Source organism: Elgaria multicarinata, chromosome 1 (genome assembly GCF_023053635.1).
Source record: "Elgaria multicarinata webbii isolate HBS135686 ecotype San Diego chromosome 1, rElgMul1.1.pri, whole genome shotgun sequence".
Taxonomy (NCBI): Eukaryota; Metazoa; Chordata; class Lepidosauria; order Squamata; family Anguidae; genus Elgaria; species Elgaria multicarinata.
The window spans coordinates 216,459,068-216,473,866 of NC_086171.1; the positions used below are offsets into that span (position 1 = coordinate 216,459,068).

Here is a 14,799-nt window from a genome sequence, read left to right on the forward strand (position 1 = left end):
AAATCACGTGAGGTACTGGTTCCTCTCTATTCGGCCCTGGTTAGGCCTCATCTAGAGTATTGCGTCCAGTTCTGGGCTCCACAATTCAAGAAGGACGCAGACAAGTTGGAGCGTGTTCAGAAGAGGGCAACGAGGATGATCAGAGGTCTAGAAACAAAGCCCTATGAAGAGAGACTGAAAGAACTGGGCATGTTTAGCCTGGAGAAGAGAAGATTGAGGGGAGACATGATAGCACTCTTCAAATACTTAAAAGGTTGTCACACAGAGGAGGGCCAGGATCTCTTCTCGATCCTCCCAGAGTGCAGGACACGGAATAACGGGCTCAAGTTAAAGGAAGCCAGATTCCGGCTGGACATCAGGAAAAACTTCCTGACTGTTAGAGCAGTGCGACAGTGGAATCAGCTACCTAGGGAGGTTGTGGGCTCTCCCACACTAGAGGCCTTCAAGAGGCAGCTGGACAACCCTCTGTCAGGGATGCTTTAGGGTGGATTCCTGCATTGAGCAGGGGGTTGGACTCGATGGCCTTGTAGGCCCCTTCCAACTCTGCTATTCTATGATTCTATGATTCTATGACCCCTCCTGGGCTCTGTCGGATGGAGGCCTCTCCCCCCCCCCCCCCCATCCCTGGGCTACATTCCTACCATGACTTTTCTTTGGGCCTCTATGGCCAATGAGAGAATGTGCCCATGCTTCCACAAACATTACTTCCAACAAATGGGGCTGTATTTTATTCCTGCTCTTTTTTTGCCCAGAGAACATTCATGTAAAAAGGGCAGAAAATGTTCTATTACTAAAGGGTTAAATTCATTCATGGAGGAAGATAGGTCTATCAGTTTATTTATTTATTTTAAACATTTATATCCCACCCTGTATCATTAAGACCTCAGAGCGGTGTACAGATAAAAACATACAGTATAAAACAATAAATATGCACAGTTAAAAACAAATTAAACCATGATCCAAGTTAAAACAATATATAATTTAAAAGCAGTTAAAACAATTAAAACAATGTGCCGGTGAGTTTAACCATCAAAGGCTTTGTTCAAAAGCCATGTTTTTACTTGGCGTCGAAGTGCAATCTATGTTGGTGCCAGTCAGGCCTCCAAGGGGAGGGCATTCCACAGCCGGGGTGCCACCACAGAGAAGACCCTCTCCCTTGTCCCAACGTAGTGTACATGTTGCATTGGTGGGATGCGGAGAAGGGCTCCCCCAACAGATCTAAGGTCTTGGGCAGGCATATATAAGGAGAGGCGCTCTCTCAAGTATCGAGGTCCCAAGCCGTTTAGGGCTTTAAACGTCATTACCAACACCTTGAATTCTGACCAGAAGTGTAGAGGCAGCCAGTGCAGTTCCTTTAAGACCGGAGTTATGTGGTCTCTGTAAGATGTACCCGCCAGCAGTCCAGCTGCTGCATTTTGCACTAGCTGCAATTTCTGCATCATCTTCAAGGGCAGTCCCACGTAAAGTGCATTGCAGTAGTCTAAGCGGGAAGTTACCAGTGCATGCACTACTGTGGCTAGGTTGTCCCTGTCCAGGAAAGACCGTAGCTGGCGGATCAGCCGAAGCTGACCCCAAGTACTCTGTGCCACAGAGTCCACCTGGGCCTCCAGTGACAAAGATGGGTCTAGGAGTACTCCCAAGCTACGTACCTGCTCCTTCAGAGGGAGCGCCACCTCATCCAGAACAGGCCGCTTACCCAATTCCCGGATTTGGGAACCACCAACCCACAGAGCTTCTGTCTTATCAGGATTCAGCTTCAGTTTATTGGCCCTTATTAGCCACGTTTGCTAAATAAAAGTTTCCATGTTTAGTATATGGGGACAAAGGAAGCAGGAAGGTGGGCGTCTTCATGCCCTGCTTATTGGTTTCTTGAAGGCACCTGGTGGGTCGTAATGGGCAACCAGATGTCAGAGTGGATAGTCCAGAGGTGTCATAGTACAAATTTCTTTTTAAAGAGGGACGTATCCTGAGCCCTCACGTTGCTTGTGCGTATGAACTAAGGTCCGCTGAGCCCTTTCACAAGATGCCTTTTGCCCACTACAGAGATGAGATCTTCTCTATTCTAAAACACGAGTTCTGGGATAACCTCAAATGACTTTGCTGTATGTAATCATCCTTGACAGGAAAACTGGAAGTCTATTCCGGTACACAAAGTGTGTTTGTCCGTGAAAAGGAACAAAAATGAAGAAGTAGTAAAGCAGATTCTCCTGACTAGCAGATGCAAACCCATTTTTATTTTTATTCCTATAAATATTTATTTATTTATTTATTTATTACATTTTTATACCGCCCAATAGCCGAAGCTCTCTGGGCGGTTCACAAAAATTAAAACCATAATAAAACAGCCAACAGGTTAAAAACACAAATACAAAATACAGTATCAAAAGCACAACCAGGATAAAGCCAAGCAGCAAAATTGATGTAAGATTAAAATACAGAGTTAGAACAGTAAAATTTAAATTTAAGTTAAAATTAAATGTTAAAATACTGAGAGAATAAAAAGGTCTTCAGCTGGCGATGAAAGGAGTACAGTGCAGGTGCCAGGCGGACCTCTCTGGGGAGCTCGTTCCACAGCCGGGGTGCCACAGCGGAGAAAGCCCTGCTCCTAGTAGCCACCTGCCTCACTTCCTTTGGCAGGGGCTCACGGAGAAGGGCCCCTGTAGATGATCTTAAGGTCTGGGCAGGTACATATGGGAGGAGGCGTTCCTTCAAATAACCTAGCCCCAAACCGTTTAGGGCTTTGAATGTCAATACCAGCTTGAGAGTGGTGTTAGAACTCTGGAGGTTTCAAACAAACTGCAGCAGCCACACTTTTCACCGGGGGCTTAACTGTTAACTCATCTGCAGAGTGGGAAGAGAAAAGCCCTGCTAATTTCTACTCCAGGAGTACACAGTTCAGCTGTAGGACAGGCACTTCACCTCCCCTAAGCTGAAATCCCAGGAAACCATCCATTGCACCGGGTTCACACGGTAGCTGTTTGCAGCTAAGACTGGAGTACCACTTTTCTTATGGCGCTAGGCATTATCTCTCATAATGTCACATGGCAGCCAGGAGCGGCAGGCCGGCACCTATGAAGACACACACACACACACACACACACACAGAGATATGCAGGGATAGTGATTATGGGGATCTCTGGTGGGGTGAGAAGGTCACAAAACAGAAGGCATTGCAGCTCGGTGGGAAGACTGAAGACTGAGAATCATAGAATTCTATGCTTCTATGAATCCAAACTGGGCTGCTTGTGGAGGAACAGGGTGTGATCATGCGATGTCATTTTTCCTTCTTAGGAATCAACAAATGATGAAAAGGCCAGTATCAGCCGTGGGATACAAAAGACCTTTGAGCCAGCACGCTCGGGTGTCCATGATGGTTCGCCCAGAAGCCCGGTACAGGGTAAGCTCTGACTCGGCGTTTTCGTTGGTTTTGGGTTTTGAGGTTCTAAATAACGAATATGGGGAGAGTAGGGTGACCATATGAAAAGGAGAACAGGGCTCCTGTATCTTTAACAGTTGCATAGAAAAGGAAATTTCAGCAGGTGTCATTTGTAGGCATATCACACCTGGTGAAATTTCCTCTTCATCACAACAGTTAAATCTGCAGGAGCTATACTGCAGCTATATTATGAACAGATTTAAAAGAGGGCAGGGCACCTGCAGCTTTAACTGTTGTGATGAAGGAAGTTTCACCAGGTTTTCCATATATACAAATGACACCTGCTGAAATTCCCTTTTCAATACAACTGTTAAAGATACAGGAGCCCTGTCCTCCTTTTCATATGGTCACCCTAGGGGAGAGAAGCTATTTCATTCTCCCCAAATTCAAAGGGGTTCTTACTTATTTATTATTTATTTACAATATTTATATACCGTTCCCCATTGAAAATTTCGGAGCGGTGTACAAGATAAAAACAGAATAAAACACTTTAAAATAGATTTTAAAAGAAGCAAAATGTACAGTGAACCATGGCTGGTCATTAAGGAAAGGCTTCCTGGAATAATGACGTTTCCAGGAGGCACCGAAAGGAATACAAAGTTGGCGCCTGCCTGACCTCCAGAGGCCGGGAGTTCCAGAAGAGGGATGTTAACTTTAAGAACATAAAAAGAGCCCTGCTGGATCAGACCAAGGGTCCATTTAGCATAGCACTTAATTCACACAGTGGCCAACCAGCTGCCCATGGGAAACCCACAAGCAGGACGGGAGTGCAACAGGACTCTCCCACCCATGTTCCCCCAGCAACTGGTTTATATATAGGCTTACTGCCTCTGATACTGGAGGTGGCATAGAGCCATCAGGGCTAGCAGCCATTGATAGCTTAGTCTCCTCCAAGAATTTGTCCAGCCCCCTTTTAAAACCATCCAATTTGATGGCCATCACTACATCTTGTGGTAGTGAGTTCCATAGTTTAACTATGTACTGTGTGAAGAAGGACTTCCTTTTATCTGTCCTGAATCTCCCAGTAAACAGCTTCATGGGATGATGACCCCGGGTCCTAGTATTATGGGAGAAGGAGAAAAATGATCAAGGGGCTGGAGCATCTCCCTTGTGAGGCAAGGATGCTTCAGTCCCTTGATCATTTTAGTTGCCCTTTACTGCATTATTCCCTCCTCTTTGTTGTTTATTCGTTCAGTCGCTTCCGACTCTTCGTGACTTCATAGACCAGCCCACACCAGAGCTTTCTGTCGGCCGTTGCCACCCCCAACTCCCCCAAGGTCAAGTCTGCCACCTCCAGAATATCATCCATCCATCTTGCCCTTGGTCGGCCCCTCTTCCTTTTGCCTTCCACTTTCCCTAGCATCAGCCTCTTCTCCAGGGTATCCTGTCTTCTCATTATGTGGCCAAAGTACTTCAGTTTTGCCTTTAATACCCTTCCCTCAAGTGAGCAGTCTGGCTTTATTTCCTGGAGTATGGACTGGTTTGATCTTCTTGCAGTCCACGGCACTCTCATCATCATCATCATCATCATTATTATTATTATTATTATTATTATTACAGCCCAACAGCCAAGGTTCTCTGGGCAGTTCACAATTAAAACCGTTAAAACCACAATATACAAAGTCAGAATTTACAACTTAATTTAAAAAAAAAAAAGTCACATAAAACCAGGAAAAGTAATAATCCAGGGAAGGCTTGTCTAAAAAGATGTGTTTTCAGGAGGCCTTTGAAAGATGTTATGTTTTCTGCCTCCTGAGCTACACGAGGGAGGGTTTTCCAGAGAGTGGGTGCAGCTACTGAGAAGGCCCCCCCGCTGTCGAGGTTCTTTGTGACGACAGTCTGTTCGCCTTGGAATGATGAGCAGGCTCTCCTCTGACGATCGTAAATGTTGTCTGGGCGTGAATAAGGGAAGGCGGTCTGCTAGGTATCCTGGTCCCAAGTTGTTTAGGGCTTTATAAGATAATAACGTAACCTTGCATGTCGCTCAGTAGCTAACAGACAGCCAGTGCTGTTCTTTTAGTACAGGTTTTATGTGGGCAGAAGCTAGGCACACGCTGCAGCTTCTGAACCACACACCTGGGTCGCCCCACATGGAGCGCATTACAGTAGTCTAATTGTGAGGTTATTTTTATTTATTTATTATTTATTAATTACATTTCTATACCGCCCAATAGCCGGAGCTCTCTGGGCGGTTCACAAAAATTAAAAACATTCAAAGTATAAAACAACAGTCTAAAACCATAATATAAAATACAATATAAAAGTTCAACCAGATAAAAACAGCAGCAATGCAAAATTACAAATTTAAAACACCAATTTAAAAATTATTTATAGACTGTTAAAATGCTGGGAGAATAAAAAGGTCTTCACCTGGCGTCTAAAAGCATATAATGTAGGTGTCAAGCGAACCTCCTTAGGGAGCTCGTTCCACAGCCGGGGTGCCACAGCAGAGAAGGCCCTCCTCCTAGTAGCCACCTGCCTCACTTCCTTTGGCAGAGGCTCGCGGAGAAGGTTACCAGTGCATGAATGACTGTGGTTCGCTATGCCTATCTGGGAATTATTATTATTATTATTATTATTATTATTATTATTATTATTATTATTATAATATTTATTTGTATCCCGCCTTTTGCCCAATACTGGGCCTCAAGGCGGTCTTACAAAGTTTAAAACATACATTGTAATGTTGACCTACAGCAGGTGCTAGGAAAGTCAAATTTCACCAATAAAGTCCAAATGATTGCAAAAAGTGTGGGATATAATGCATCGTTATGGGCTTCATCACATCAGCAATTTATTACACACGCACCATGCCTGGTATGTAGATTTGCTGCGTAGTATTCATATGAAGTCGTCCCTGTCCTGCACTCATCTTGCCCGTTCCCCCTCCCCCTGGTTGCGTTGTATTTTGGTGCGTGGAAAGTCTGGATTATCTTTGTTGCTGAGAAAGGGGAGGGCTGGGCGGTTCTCCTCCAGCACACGGGGTTCCCTCTCCTGGTGCCCCTCCTTTGACCCATCTTCTCTTAGTCTTTCCTTCCTACTTTCCCTCTGGGTTTTTGACCTGGCTGCCTGATTGGTTGCTGGGTGCGGGTGCATTTAAACCTTGTCTTTCTTTTCTCTGGACAGGCTTATTAAGGGCTGAGCAGCCCTTCCCTCCCAATGGCCATAGTTCTACAGGTTCCCACCCTTCCTCCAAAGCAAGAGCACAGATTGGCTTACAAATATTGATAATACGACTACCAATAAAAAGAACAATACTATTACAATCAAGTAATTAAAGCTTCTCAGCCATCATCATCATCTGTTAGGGGACCTTGAGTTAACCGATGGAAGTCACTGCCACACAGTGTTGTGGTGGCCACTGGCTACACGCATAAGCAGATGGATGGTTTGTCCAGGGCTATTATCCAGGGCAGCTGAGTGCACAATCTCCCGTGTTCAGAGAGAGCTTCACGCCTTCCCTACCACAAACTTGGGATTCATGAGAGGTGTATGTCGCCATTGTGCCTGTGGTGTAAACTTCCTTCAAGCTCCTGGTTGCTTGGTTTTGTGACTTGGCGTGATAATTCATGCCTGCCTGTAGCCAGTGTGGTGTAGTGGTTAGTGTGTTGGATTGGGAGTCAGGCGATCCGGGTTCTAGTAGTCCCTACTTGGTCATGGAAGCTACTGGGTGACTTTGGGCCAGTCACAGCCTCTCGGTCCAACCTATCTCACAGGTTTGTTGTTGTGAGCATAAAATGGAGAGGAGGAGGATTATTAAAGAAAGGAAGAACACGTTTCCAAGGGACAAAAGGTAAGCAAACTTTCGGAGCAGATACCCAAACTATTATGATGAAATACTGGGACTTGGGCGAAGAGGTTGAATGTCTCCAAAAAGGGCTCCTGCAGGAGGAGACAGGAAAATATTGCTATTTTGGGCTGCATTAATAGAAGTATACCTTCCAAATCTAACAAGGTACTGGTTCCTCTCTATTCAGCCCTGGTTAGGCCTCATCTAGAGTATTGCGTCCAGTTCTGGGCTCCACAATTCAAGAAGGACGCAGACAAGCTGGAGCGTGTTCAGAGGAAGGCAACCAGGATGATCAGGGGTCTGGACACAAAGCCCTATGAAGAGAGACTGAAAGAACTGGGCATGTTTAGCCTGGAGAAGAGAAGATGGAGGGGAGACATGAGAGCACTCTTCAAATACTTAAAAGGTTGTCACACAGAGGAGGGCCAGGATCTCTTCTCAATCCTCCCAGAGTGCAGGACCCGGAATAACAGGCTCAAGTTAAAGGAAGCCAGATTCCAGCTGGACATCAGGAAAAAGTTCCTAACTGTTAGAGCAGTACGACAATGGAATCTGTTACCTAGCGAGGTTGTGGGCTCTCCCACACTAGAGGCATTAAAGAGACAGCTGGACAGCCATTTGACTGGGGTGCTTTAAGGTGGATTCCTGCATTGAGCAGGGGGTTGGACTCGATGGCCTTGTAGGCCCCTTCCAACTCTGCTATTCTATGATTCTATGATTATATACGCTGCCTTGGGTTCCTTGGAGGGAAAAAGGCGGGATGTAAATGAAACAAATGCTTATGTAGGATCTTTGGTTGTCTCCTCTTGCAGGAGCCCTTTTTGGAGACATTCAGCCCCTTTGCCCAAGGCCCAGTATTTCATCACAATACTTTGGGTATCTGCTCTGAGAGTCCCTTGGAAACATGTTCTTCCGTTGCTTAATATGTCTGTGAACATTGTTTGGAGAAACCTAGAACGGATAAAGTGTTTTCATTAGTTGTTTAAAACAATAACCCAACAAGATGAATGTTATATCATACCACCCAAAAATGGTGATATAATGAAATTGTTTGATTTGTGCATTTAGTACTGTCATTTGTTTGTAAGCTGCCTCAAAGTAGTTTGGCATGAGATATTGGTACAGATACTTTAATAAATAAATTCATAGTCTTTACAGTACAGGGAGTTTAGCCCTGACATCCAGATATATCTTTGCTCATCACTTTCACTCCTCCAGCTCCACAGGCCTTCTCTCTTCCAAGGGACCCTGCTCCCTTAAACACCCCCTTGCTTTTTCTCCCCTGTTATGTCTGGAATTCCTGTCTAATATGCGCTCTCTCTCTTCCTTAAATCGCTGCTCAAAATCTACCTTTTCTGTGAAGCCTTTGGTGTAACACCCTATTCCTCAACCCCCACTGAAACAGAGCCTTGGTTTGGGTAACCTAACTGAAGGCAGATCCTGCTTCCCCACCTCCCCACCCCGTCCATGTTGAATTATAGATCGGAAGCTCCACAGTGCAAGGATTGGGTTTCTTGCTCCTTATTTATTTATTTATTTATTACATTTCTATACCGCCCAATAGCCGGAGCTCTCTGGGCGGTTCACAACAATTAAAAACATTCAAAGTATAAAACAACAGTTTAAAAACCATACTATAAAATACAATCTAAAAGCTCAACCAGATAAAAAGAGCAGCAATGCAAAATTACAAATTTAAAACACCAAGTTAAAATGTATTTATAGACTGTTAAAATGCTGGGAGAATAAAAAGGTCTAAAAGCATATAACGTAGGTGCCAAGCGAACCTCCTTAGGGAGCTCGTTCCACAGCCGGGGTGCCACAGCAGAGAAGGCCCTGCTCCTGGTAGCCACCTGCCTCACTTCCTTTGGCAGGGGCTCACGGAGAAGGACCCCTGAGGATGACCTTAGGGTCTGGGCAGGTACATACGGGAGGAGGCGTTCCTTCAGATAACCTGGCCCCAAGCCGTTTAGGGCTTTAAATGTTAATACCAGCACTTTGAATCGGGCCCGGACCTGGACTGGCAGCCCACGAAGCTGGAAAAGGACTGGCGTAATGTGATCTCGCCGGCCAGTCCCTGTTAGTAAACGGGCTGCCCTGTTTTGTACCAGCTGAAGTTTCCGGACCGTTTTCAAAGGCAGCCCCACGTATAACGCATTGCAGTAATCCAAACGAGAGGTTATCGGAGCATGGATCACTGTAGCTAGGCTATCTCTGTCCAGATAAGGGCGTAGTTGGTATATCAGCCTAAGCTGATAAAAGGTGCTCTTTGCCATTGAGTTCACCTGTGCCTCAAGTGACAGTTCTGGATCCAAGAGCATCCCCCAAACTACGGACCCGATCCTTTAGGGGGAGTGCAACCCCGTCCAGGACAGGGCAAACATCACCTTACTTGCAAAGCACCATGCACACTGATGGTTCTGTGTAAATTACAAAGTAGTCTACTGGTGTGTGTGTGTGTGTGTGTGTATACACGTCTGTCTGAATTCTCTTGGTTCTGATTACTTAGGCAGAAAACATTGTGCTGTTAGAACTGGATATGCCTAGCCGGACGACACGGGACTACGAGGGCCCAGCCATTGCCCCCAAAGTCCAGGCAGCTCTAGAAGCAGCTTTGCAAGATGAAGATGAGATTCAAGTAGATGCCTCCACTTTTGAGAGTACGTCAAACAAGAAGTCAAAACCTAGGTGAGCTCTGGTTTTGAGGAGGAGACTATCTACTAGGGGTTTGCAAAGTGGGCCTTCTCTACCTTGAAATTTGATCTGGAGCTCTGTAGAGGTGATCCTCTGCCTCGATTTCAGAGCGCCTCTCCCCCTGAATTACCCGTCAAAGAACCGATCAGTATTTGGGTAACCGGTATTAACAGCAATGCCTACAGAGCCCTCATTTTTAAAGATAAAGAGATAAAACTTGGCACCATGATAGCTCTTGGGGGGGGGGGGGGCTCTAGCCCCATCAAGTTTGAATCAGATCCGTTCATGCTTTGATTTTTTAGGCATTTTAAAATGGAAATTAACAAAAATGCTTATATTTGCGTAATCTTTAAGATAGAGATGAAAAACGGCAATGTGATAGCACTTAAGGAGGGCTTTAGCCACGCCAAGTTTGAATCACATCCATTCATGCCTTGATTTTTTTAGGATTTTTTTTTAAAAAATCCCCCCTCCAGCCTTCTCCAATCTGGAACCCTCCAGATCTATTGGTTGTAGCCCCCCACCCTTGTACCTACCCACTGAAATAGAGCCTTCCTGTGTCTGACTCAGGTGTAAAAGCTTTCTCACTCACCATGCCAACCATCCAACCCAGCAGCACTTTCACACTGTGAAAATGTGGATGATTGACTTCTATGAGTCCAAGCAGAAATGCGCTCCCTCTTCCCCCCCCCCCCCCCAATGGCCAGAATCAGCAGACAGTGTTTCCCACTGCCCCAAACACTGTGATTGGAGGAGAACTCAGTCGGGGACAGCGCTGTGGCTATTCATAATTGATATTGACAGAAGTCAATATCAAAGCCACCCCTCACCCCACTCAGCGTCTTCCAGATATGGAGATATTAAATTTAGACACACACACACAGAGAGAGAGAGAGAGTAGGATAATTCTGGAGACTTTAGAAGTTCCGATTGGGCACGTCTCCACTCTGATATTAATCAATGGGTTTGGAAGCAGCCAATCTCTGCTCTGGAAGATAATTGCAGGGCAGAGTGTGCACACCCCTACTAACTACCATTCAGGAGATCAGACTGAATTTGCTGGATATGGCCCCCTTGTCTTAGAGGGGTTGGTTTCTGCATAGAAGCTGGTAACTGGCAAATACATAGAATTTTCTCAAATGTTTTAAGGCACAGGGAAAATAGAGAAGGATTGGGACGCCCCTCCCCCTCCTTTAAATGTGGTCATGATAGGAAAACTTAAATGTTCGCAGGATCTGCTTACTCGTTTTTATTATTTGTTTCATTGTCCCCCCATGCTGGTTGGCCTTTCCCCTCCCTGTTTTGTTCATTACCGTGATTTTAGAATGTGAGCCATATGGCAGGGTGTTTTGTATTTTGTTTTATTTTGTTCTGTACAGCAGCATGAAAATTGATGGCGCTATATAAATAAATAAACAGTGATCTATAAATAGAAAACCTGATTATTTTATTAAATGGTATAGCCTGTCCAACTCAAAGGCATGAAATGAGTAACTTTTGTTAATAGTAAGTATGTAAACGGTAAATGTTAAAATAGATTACCTTATATCATTATCATTATATCTGCAAAATGGCTTGTAGGGCTCATTTTGTTTGCTCCCAACAAATACCCCCATTTTTGGATGTTTTGCTCTTTGTTAATCACATATTCTTCTGTGTTTTTTTATTTTCTTATTTTTCAGGCCTAAAACTGGAAGGAAACCTGGAGGCCCTTCCTCCAGCACCTCTGGGTCTCAGCTCTATCCCCAGTCTCGTGGGCTAGTCCCCAAGTAAACCCAGCAGTTCCTTGTCAGGGCATGGCCAGCATTTTGCCTTTCAAGAGCCGAGGCAAGCAAGAACCTGTAGAGGGGGTGGATTTGATGACCAAACACCGCAACTCTTCCTCGTCACCTCTGCAGCTAAACTGATCTGTCTAGCAGGGCGCATTACGGCCGGACGTCTACCCCACACGGCGGGAATTAACTTTCCCTCTGGCAGTTGTTCTCCAAGGGAAAAGAGACTTTAGTTAGGAAATCAGAAATGCATGAGGTACGTTAGTGTGTGTTAGAAGCAACCGGAAGCATGGGGGCCACCTTGCCACGCTGCCCTCTCCTCACCTCTTACAGCCTTTTTGCTGTACGTGGCTCTGCTGCCTTTGGGGCGATGGGCTGGAGCCCAAAGTCATCTCAGCGGAACCGACGCTGCGGGCCTTCGTGACGCTCAAAAACAAATGAGGTTGAGAAGCGACAAGAGGATTTATCCAGCCATGGCAGATGTTATTTCTTTTCTTTCCGTTGAAAGATTGGCACCTTTGATTTTTCTTTTGGGGGAGGGGGTGCCTATAGACCCCGGGGAAGAGGTGAGATTGATTCGCATCCCACAACTAGCTAGACGTGTTTCATTTTAGAAATGCCAGACCGAAGGAGGGCTTTGGAAACCTGCTCTTCCTCACCTGGAATAGAAGCAATAGAAACGTCATAAATCCTGTATACCACTTCCCCACTCCACACTCCGCGTTCTTTCTCTGCTCACCATCCAGTCACCTCTGCTCCATCAGACAACTCTCCTTTGGGGCTTATTGTGGCCGTTACTTCTTTGTCTTCCGTTGTCCACAAGGCCTACTGTGACTCCTTGAGCCCCGTTCTATATTCCCTTGTGGAAGCGAAACCGTTACGAAACTCGTAACGACTATTGAATGGTCCTTTGGGAACAGGGACTGGTTTGAGACCAGAGTGGCCTCTTGTTCTCATCCTGTCTTAAGTGTAAGATCTTTTAGTGTTTGAGCCCAGAGTCTTCCCAGTTGAACGGGGAAGAGGTTTAAAGTTTGAGCAGGGTTTGAGGGGGGGGGAAGAACGATGCTGGTTGGAGTCATGAGACTTGAACCAGAACTCCTGCTTTAGAGAGACTCTTAATCTGTTTTCCTCCTTCAAGCTGCCCTGTGTTTAAAGCAGGCTAGTCAGCAATGTGTAGGAAATGAGATGCTGCTAAATTAGGCCGGGTCAAAAGGCTAAAGAAGGTGCCCCAAGTATCATTTTGCAGTTCAGTTTGTAAGTTTTAAATGGTTGTATATTGAGAATTCAGTTAATTTGGGGGGTGGGGTGATGTTGTACTGTGAATACTTTTTCACCGACTTCCTCTCTGAATGTTTTAGTGGTCCTTCTCTTCCTAGACCTTGGTGTGCGTGTGTATGTAGGTGTGTATGAGAACTTGCTTGGTTCTTAGAAATACTCCTAATGTGTATGGCCTTCGCCTTGTGTCCTTGTTGAGTGTTCTCTGAGTAACCCTCTCCAGGGTGCATGAACTCCACGGTTCCTGACCCCTTGCGTAAGGACACCCCAAGAGGCATCTTGCTGGCATGCTGCCTCAGTAAAGTCCAGAGCTATTCATAGAGTGGACTTCTAGAATGGGACAGGTTTGCTGCTTTTATAAAAACAACTAGTTCTGCCGAGTGGCGGAGGATGGCTCTGGATGGCGGAGGACTCATTTGCCAGTGCTGTGACATTGGCCAGAGTGACCTGGCTTTGCCTTTCTCTCTGGGTGAGCTGGGCTGTTCGCAACAAAGAGTGTTTTTTCTTTGGCTCTTGAGGTAAAAAGGAGCCTGCTGTTCCTATATATATATATATATTAGCAGTTGCTTTTTAGTGTGAACAGGTAAGGCAGACCAATATAGGCTAATTTGAATAAAATCACTTTTAACCATTCTGGGCAGATAGAAGAGGGATGTCAGCAAATAGCCTCTTCATTGCTTTATTTATAATTTGGGACACTGTGAAGCATCAGAGTAAACTGCTTTTCTGTACCTCTAAAGATTCACAACTCCTCATTGTGCTGCGTTTCTAGGGTATTTCCTGATAAAGGAGTTTCCTCTATAATGGTCACATGTGCAGAATTACCCTGATAAGCTGACGTGTCCGACTTGCCTAGTCAATTTGAGGACTAGGACAGAAGAATGATCCATTAACACTTAGGAAATGATGCGCACAGCTGGTCTGCCCAAAGGAGCTTGCTTGCAATTTCTTTGCCCCGATCTGTATAATTGGATCTTAACTTTCTTCCCCACGCTCAATTCAGTAAAAGGAGCTCTTGTGCTTCTGGGTCAAACGTCACATGATGTGGAACACATGACAAGTAAAGCACCTTCAAGAGCTTAACATGAAACTCTTGAATGCTGCGTACATTTTCATAGTGCACACCCCTCCATGCCAGCCTATAGACAGAAGAGCACATTATACAGAAAAGTCTCAACTGTAACTATCTCTCATTGCCAAATTTAGACTGGTCGCTAATACTCAATTATTATCTTTAAAGTCTTTGCAGATTTTGTGCCCTGTTTATAGTATTTGACTATTTAGCTTAGGCTTAAAAAGAACCCACAGATCTCAAAGTGCTGTTCTCCCACGGATAATCTTGCAGGTAAACTAGAAGAAAAGCTATTGCAAGGGCCACAATCCTGTGCTTGCATGATACTGGTCAATGGTGGGTGCTCAACAGCTTTCAGCTATAGGTCGGTGGCTCAGCTCTGGAAGGTTGGAGTGCTTGCTGATTTGAGTCTGACTTGGTTTCACACTGTGGGTCCAATTCACAAGGGTACGGACCCTTTGCAAGCCCTGTTGAGACCTGGCTTGCGCAGAAGCCATTCCCAGTGGATTGGACATGCTGGCCACAACTCTTCTGTGAGATTTCTCAGCTCCTTAGGAATACCTCGACCGCCTACTCTTTTCTTGATCTGTACATAAAGAGCGAAGATGTCGATAGTCCTTTTCTGGCCATAGATTTTACAGCTTGTATCTGTAAGCATCTCTCTTGTCTAGGAATGTAAAAGTGCTCCTAAAGAAGTGTAATAAAAATCGGATTTATTGTATGTAAAATATTAATAATAATTAACAATAAAGCCTCTTCC

General features: G+C 45.2%; 1 protein-coding gene across 1 annotated transcript in view; it reads left to right on the forward strand.

Annotated features, from left to right (window-relative positions):
• Positions 1–14,799, forward strand: part of KIF3B (kinesin family member 3B) — a 46,804-nt gene extending 32,005 nt beyond the window's left edge. Inside the window, exons 7-9 of the mRNA XM_063147454.1 lie at positions 3,292–3,397; positions 9,736–9,914; positions 11,603–14,799. Of these exons, the coding sequence (XP_063003524.1) occupies positions 3,292–3,397; positions 9,736–9,914; positions 11,603–11,693 (376 nt within the window). The 3' untranslated portion in view covers positions 11,694–14,799. The remainder of the gene's footprint in view (positions 1–3,291; positions 3,398–9,735; positions 9,915–11,602) is intronic.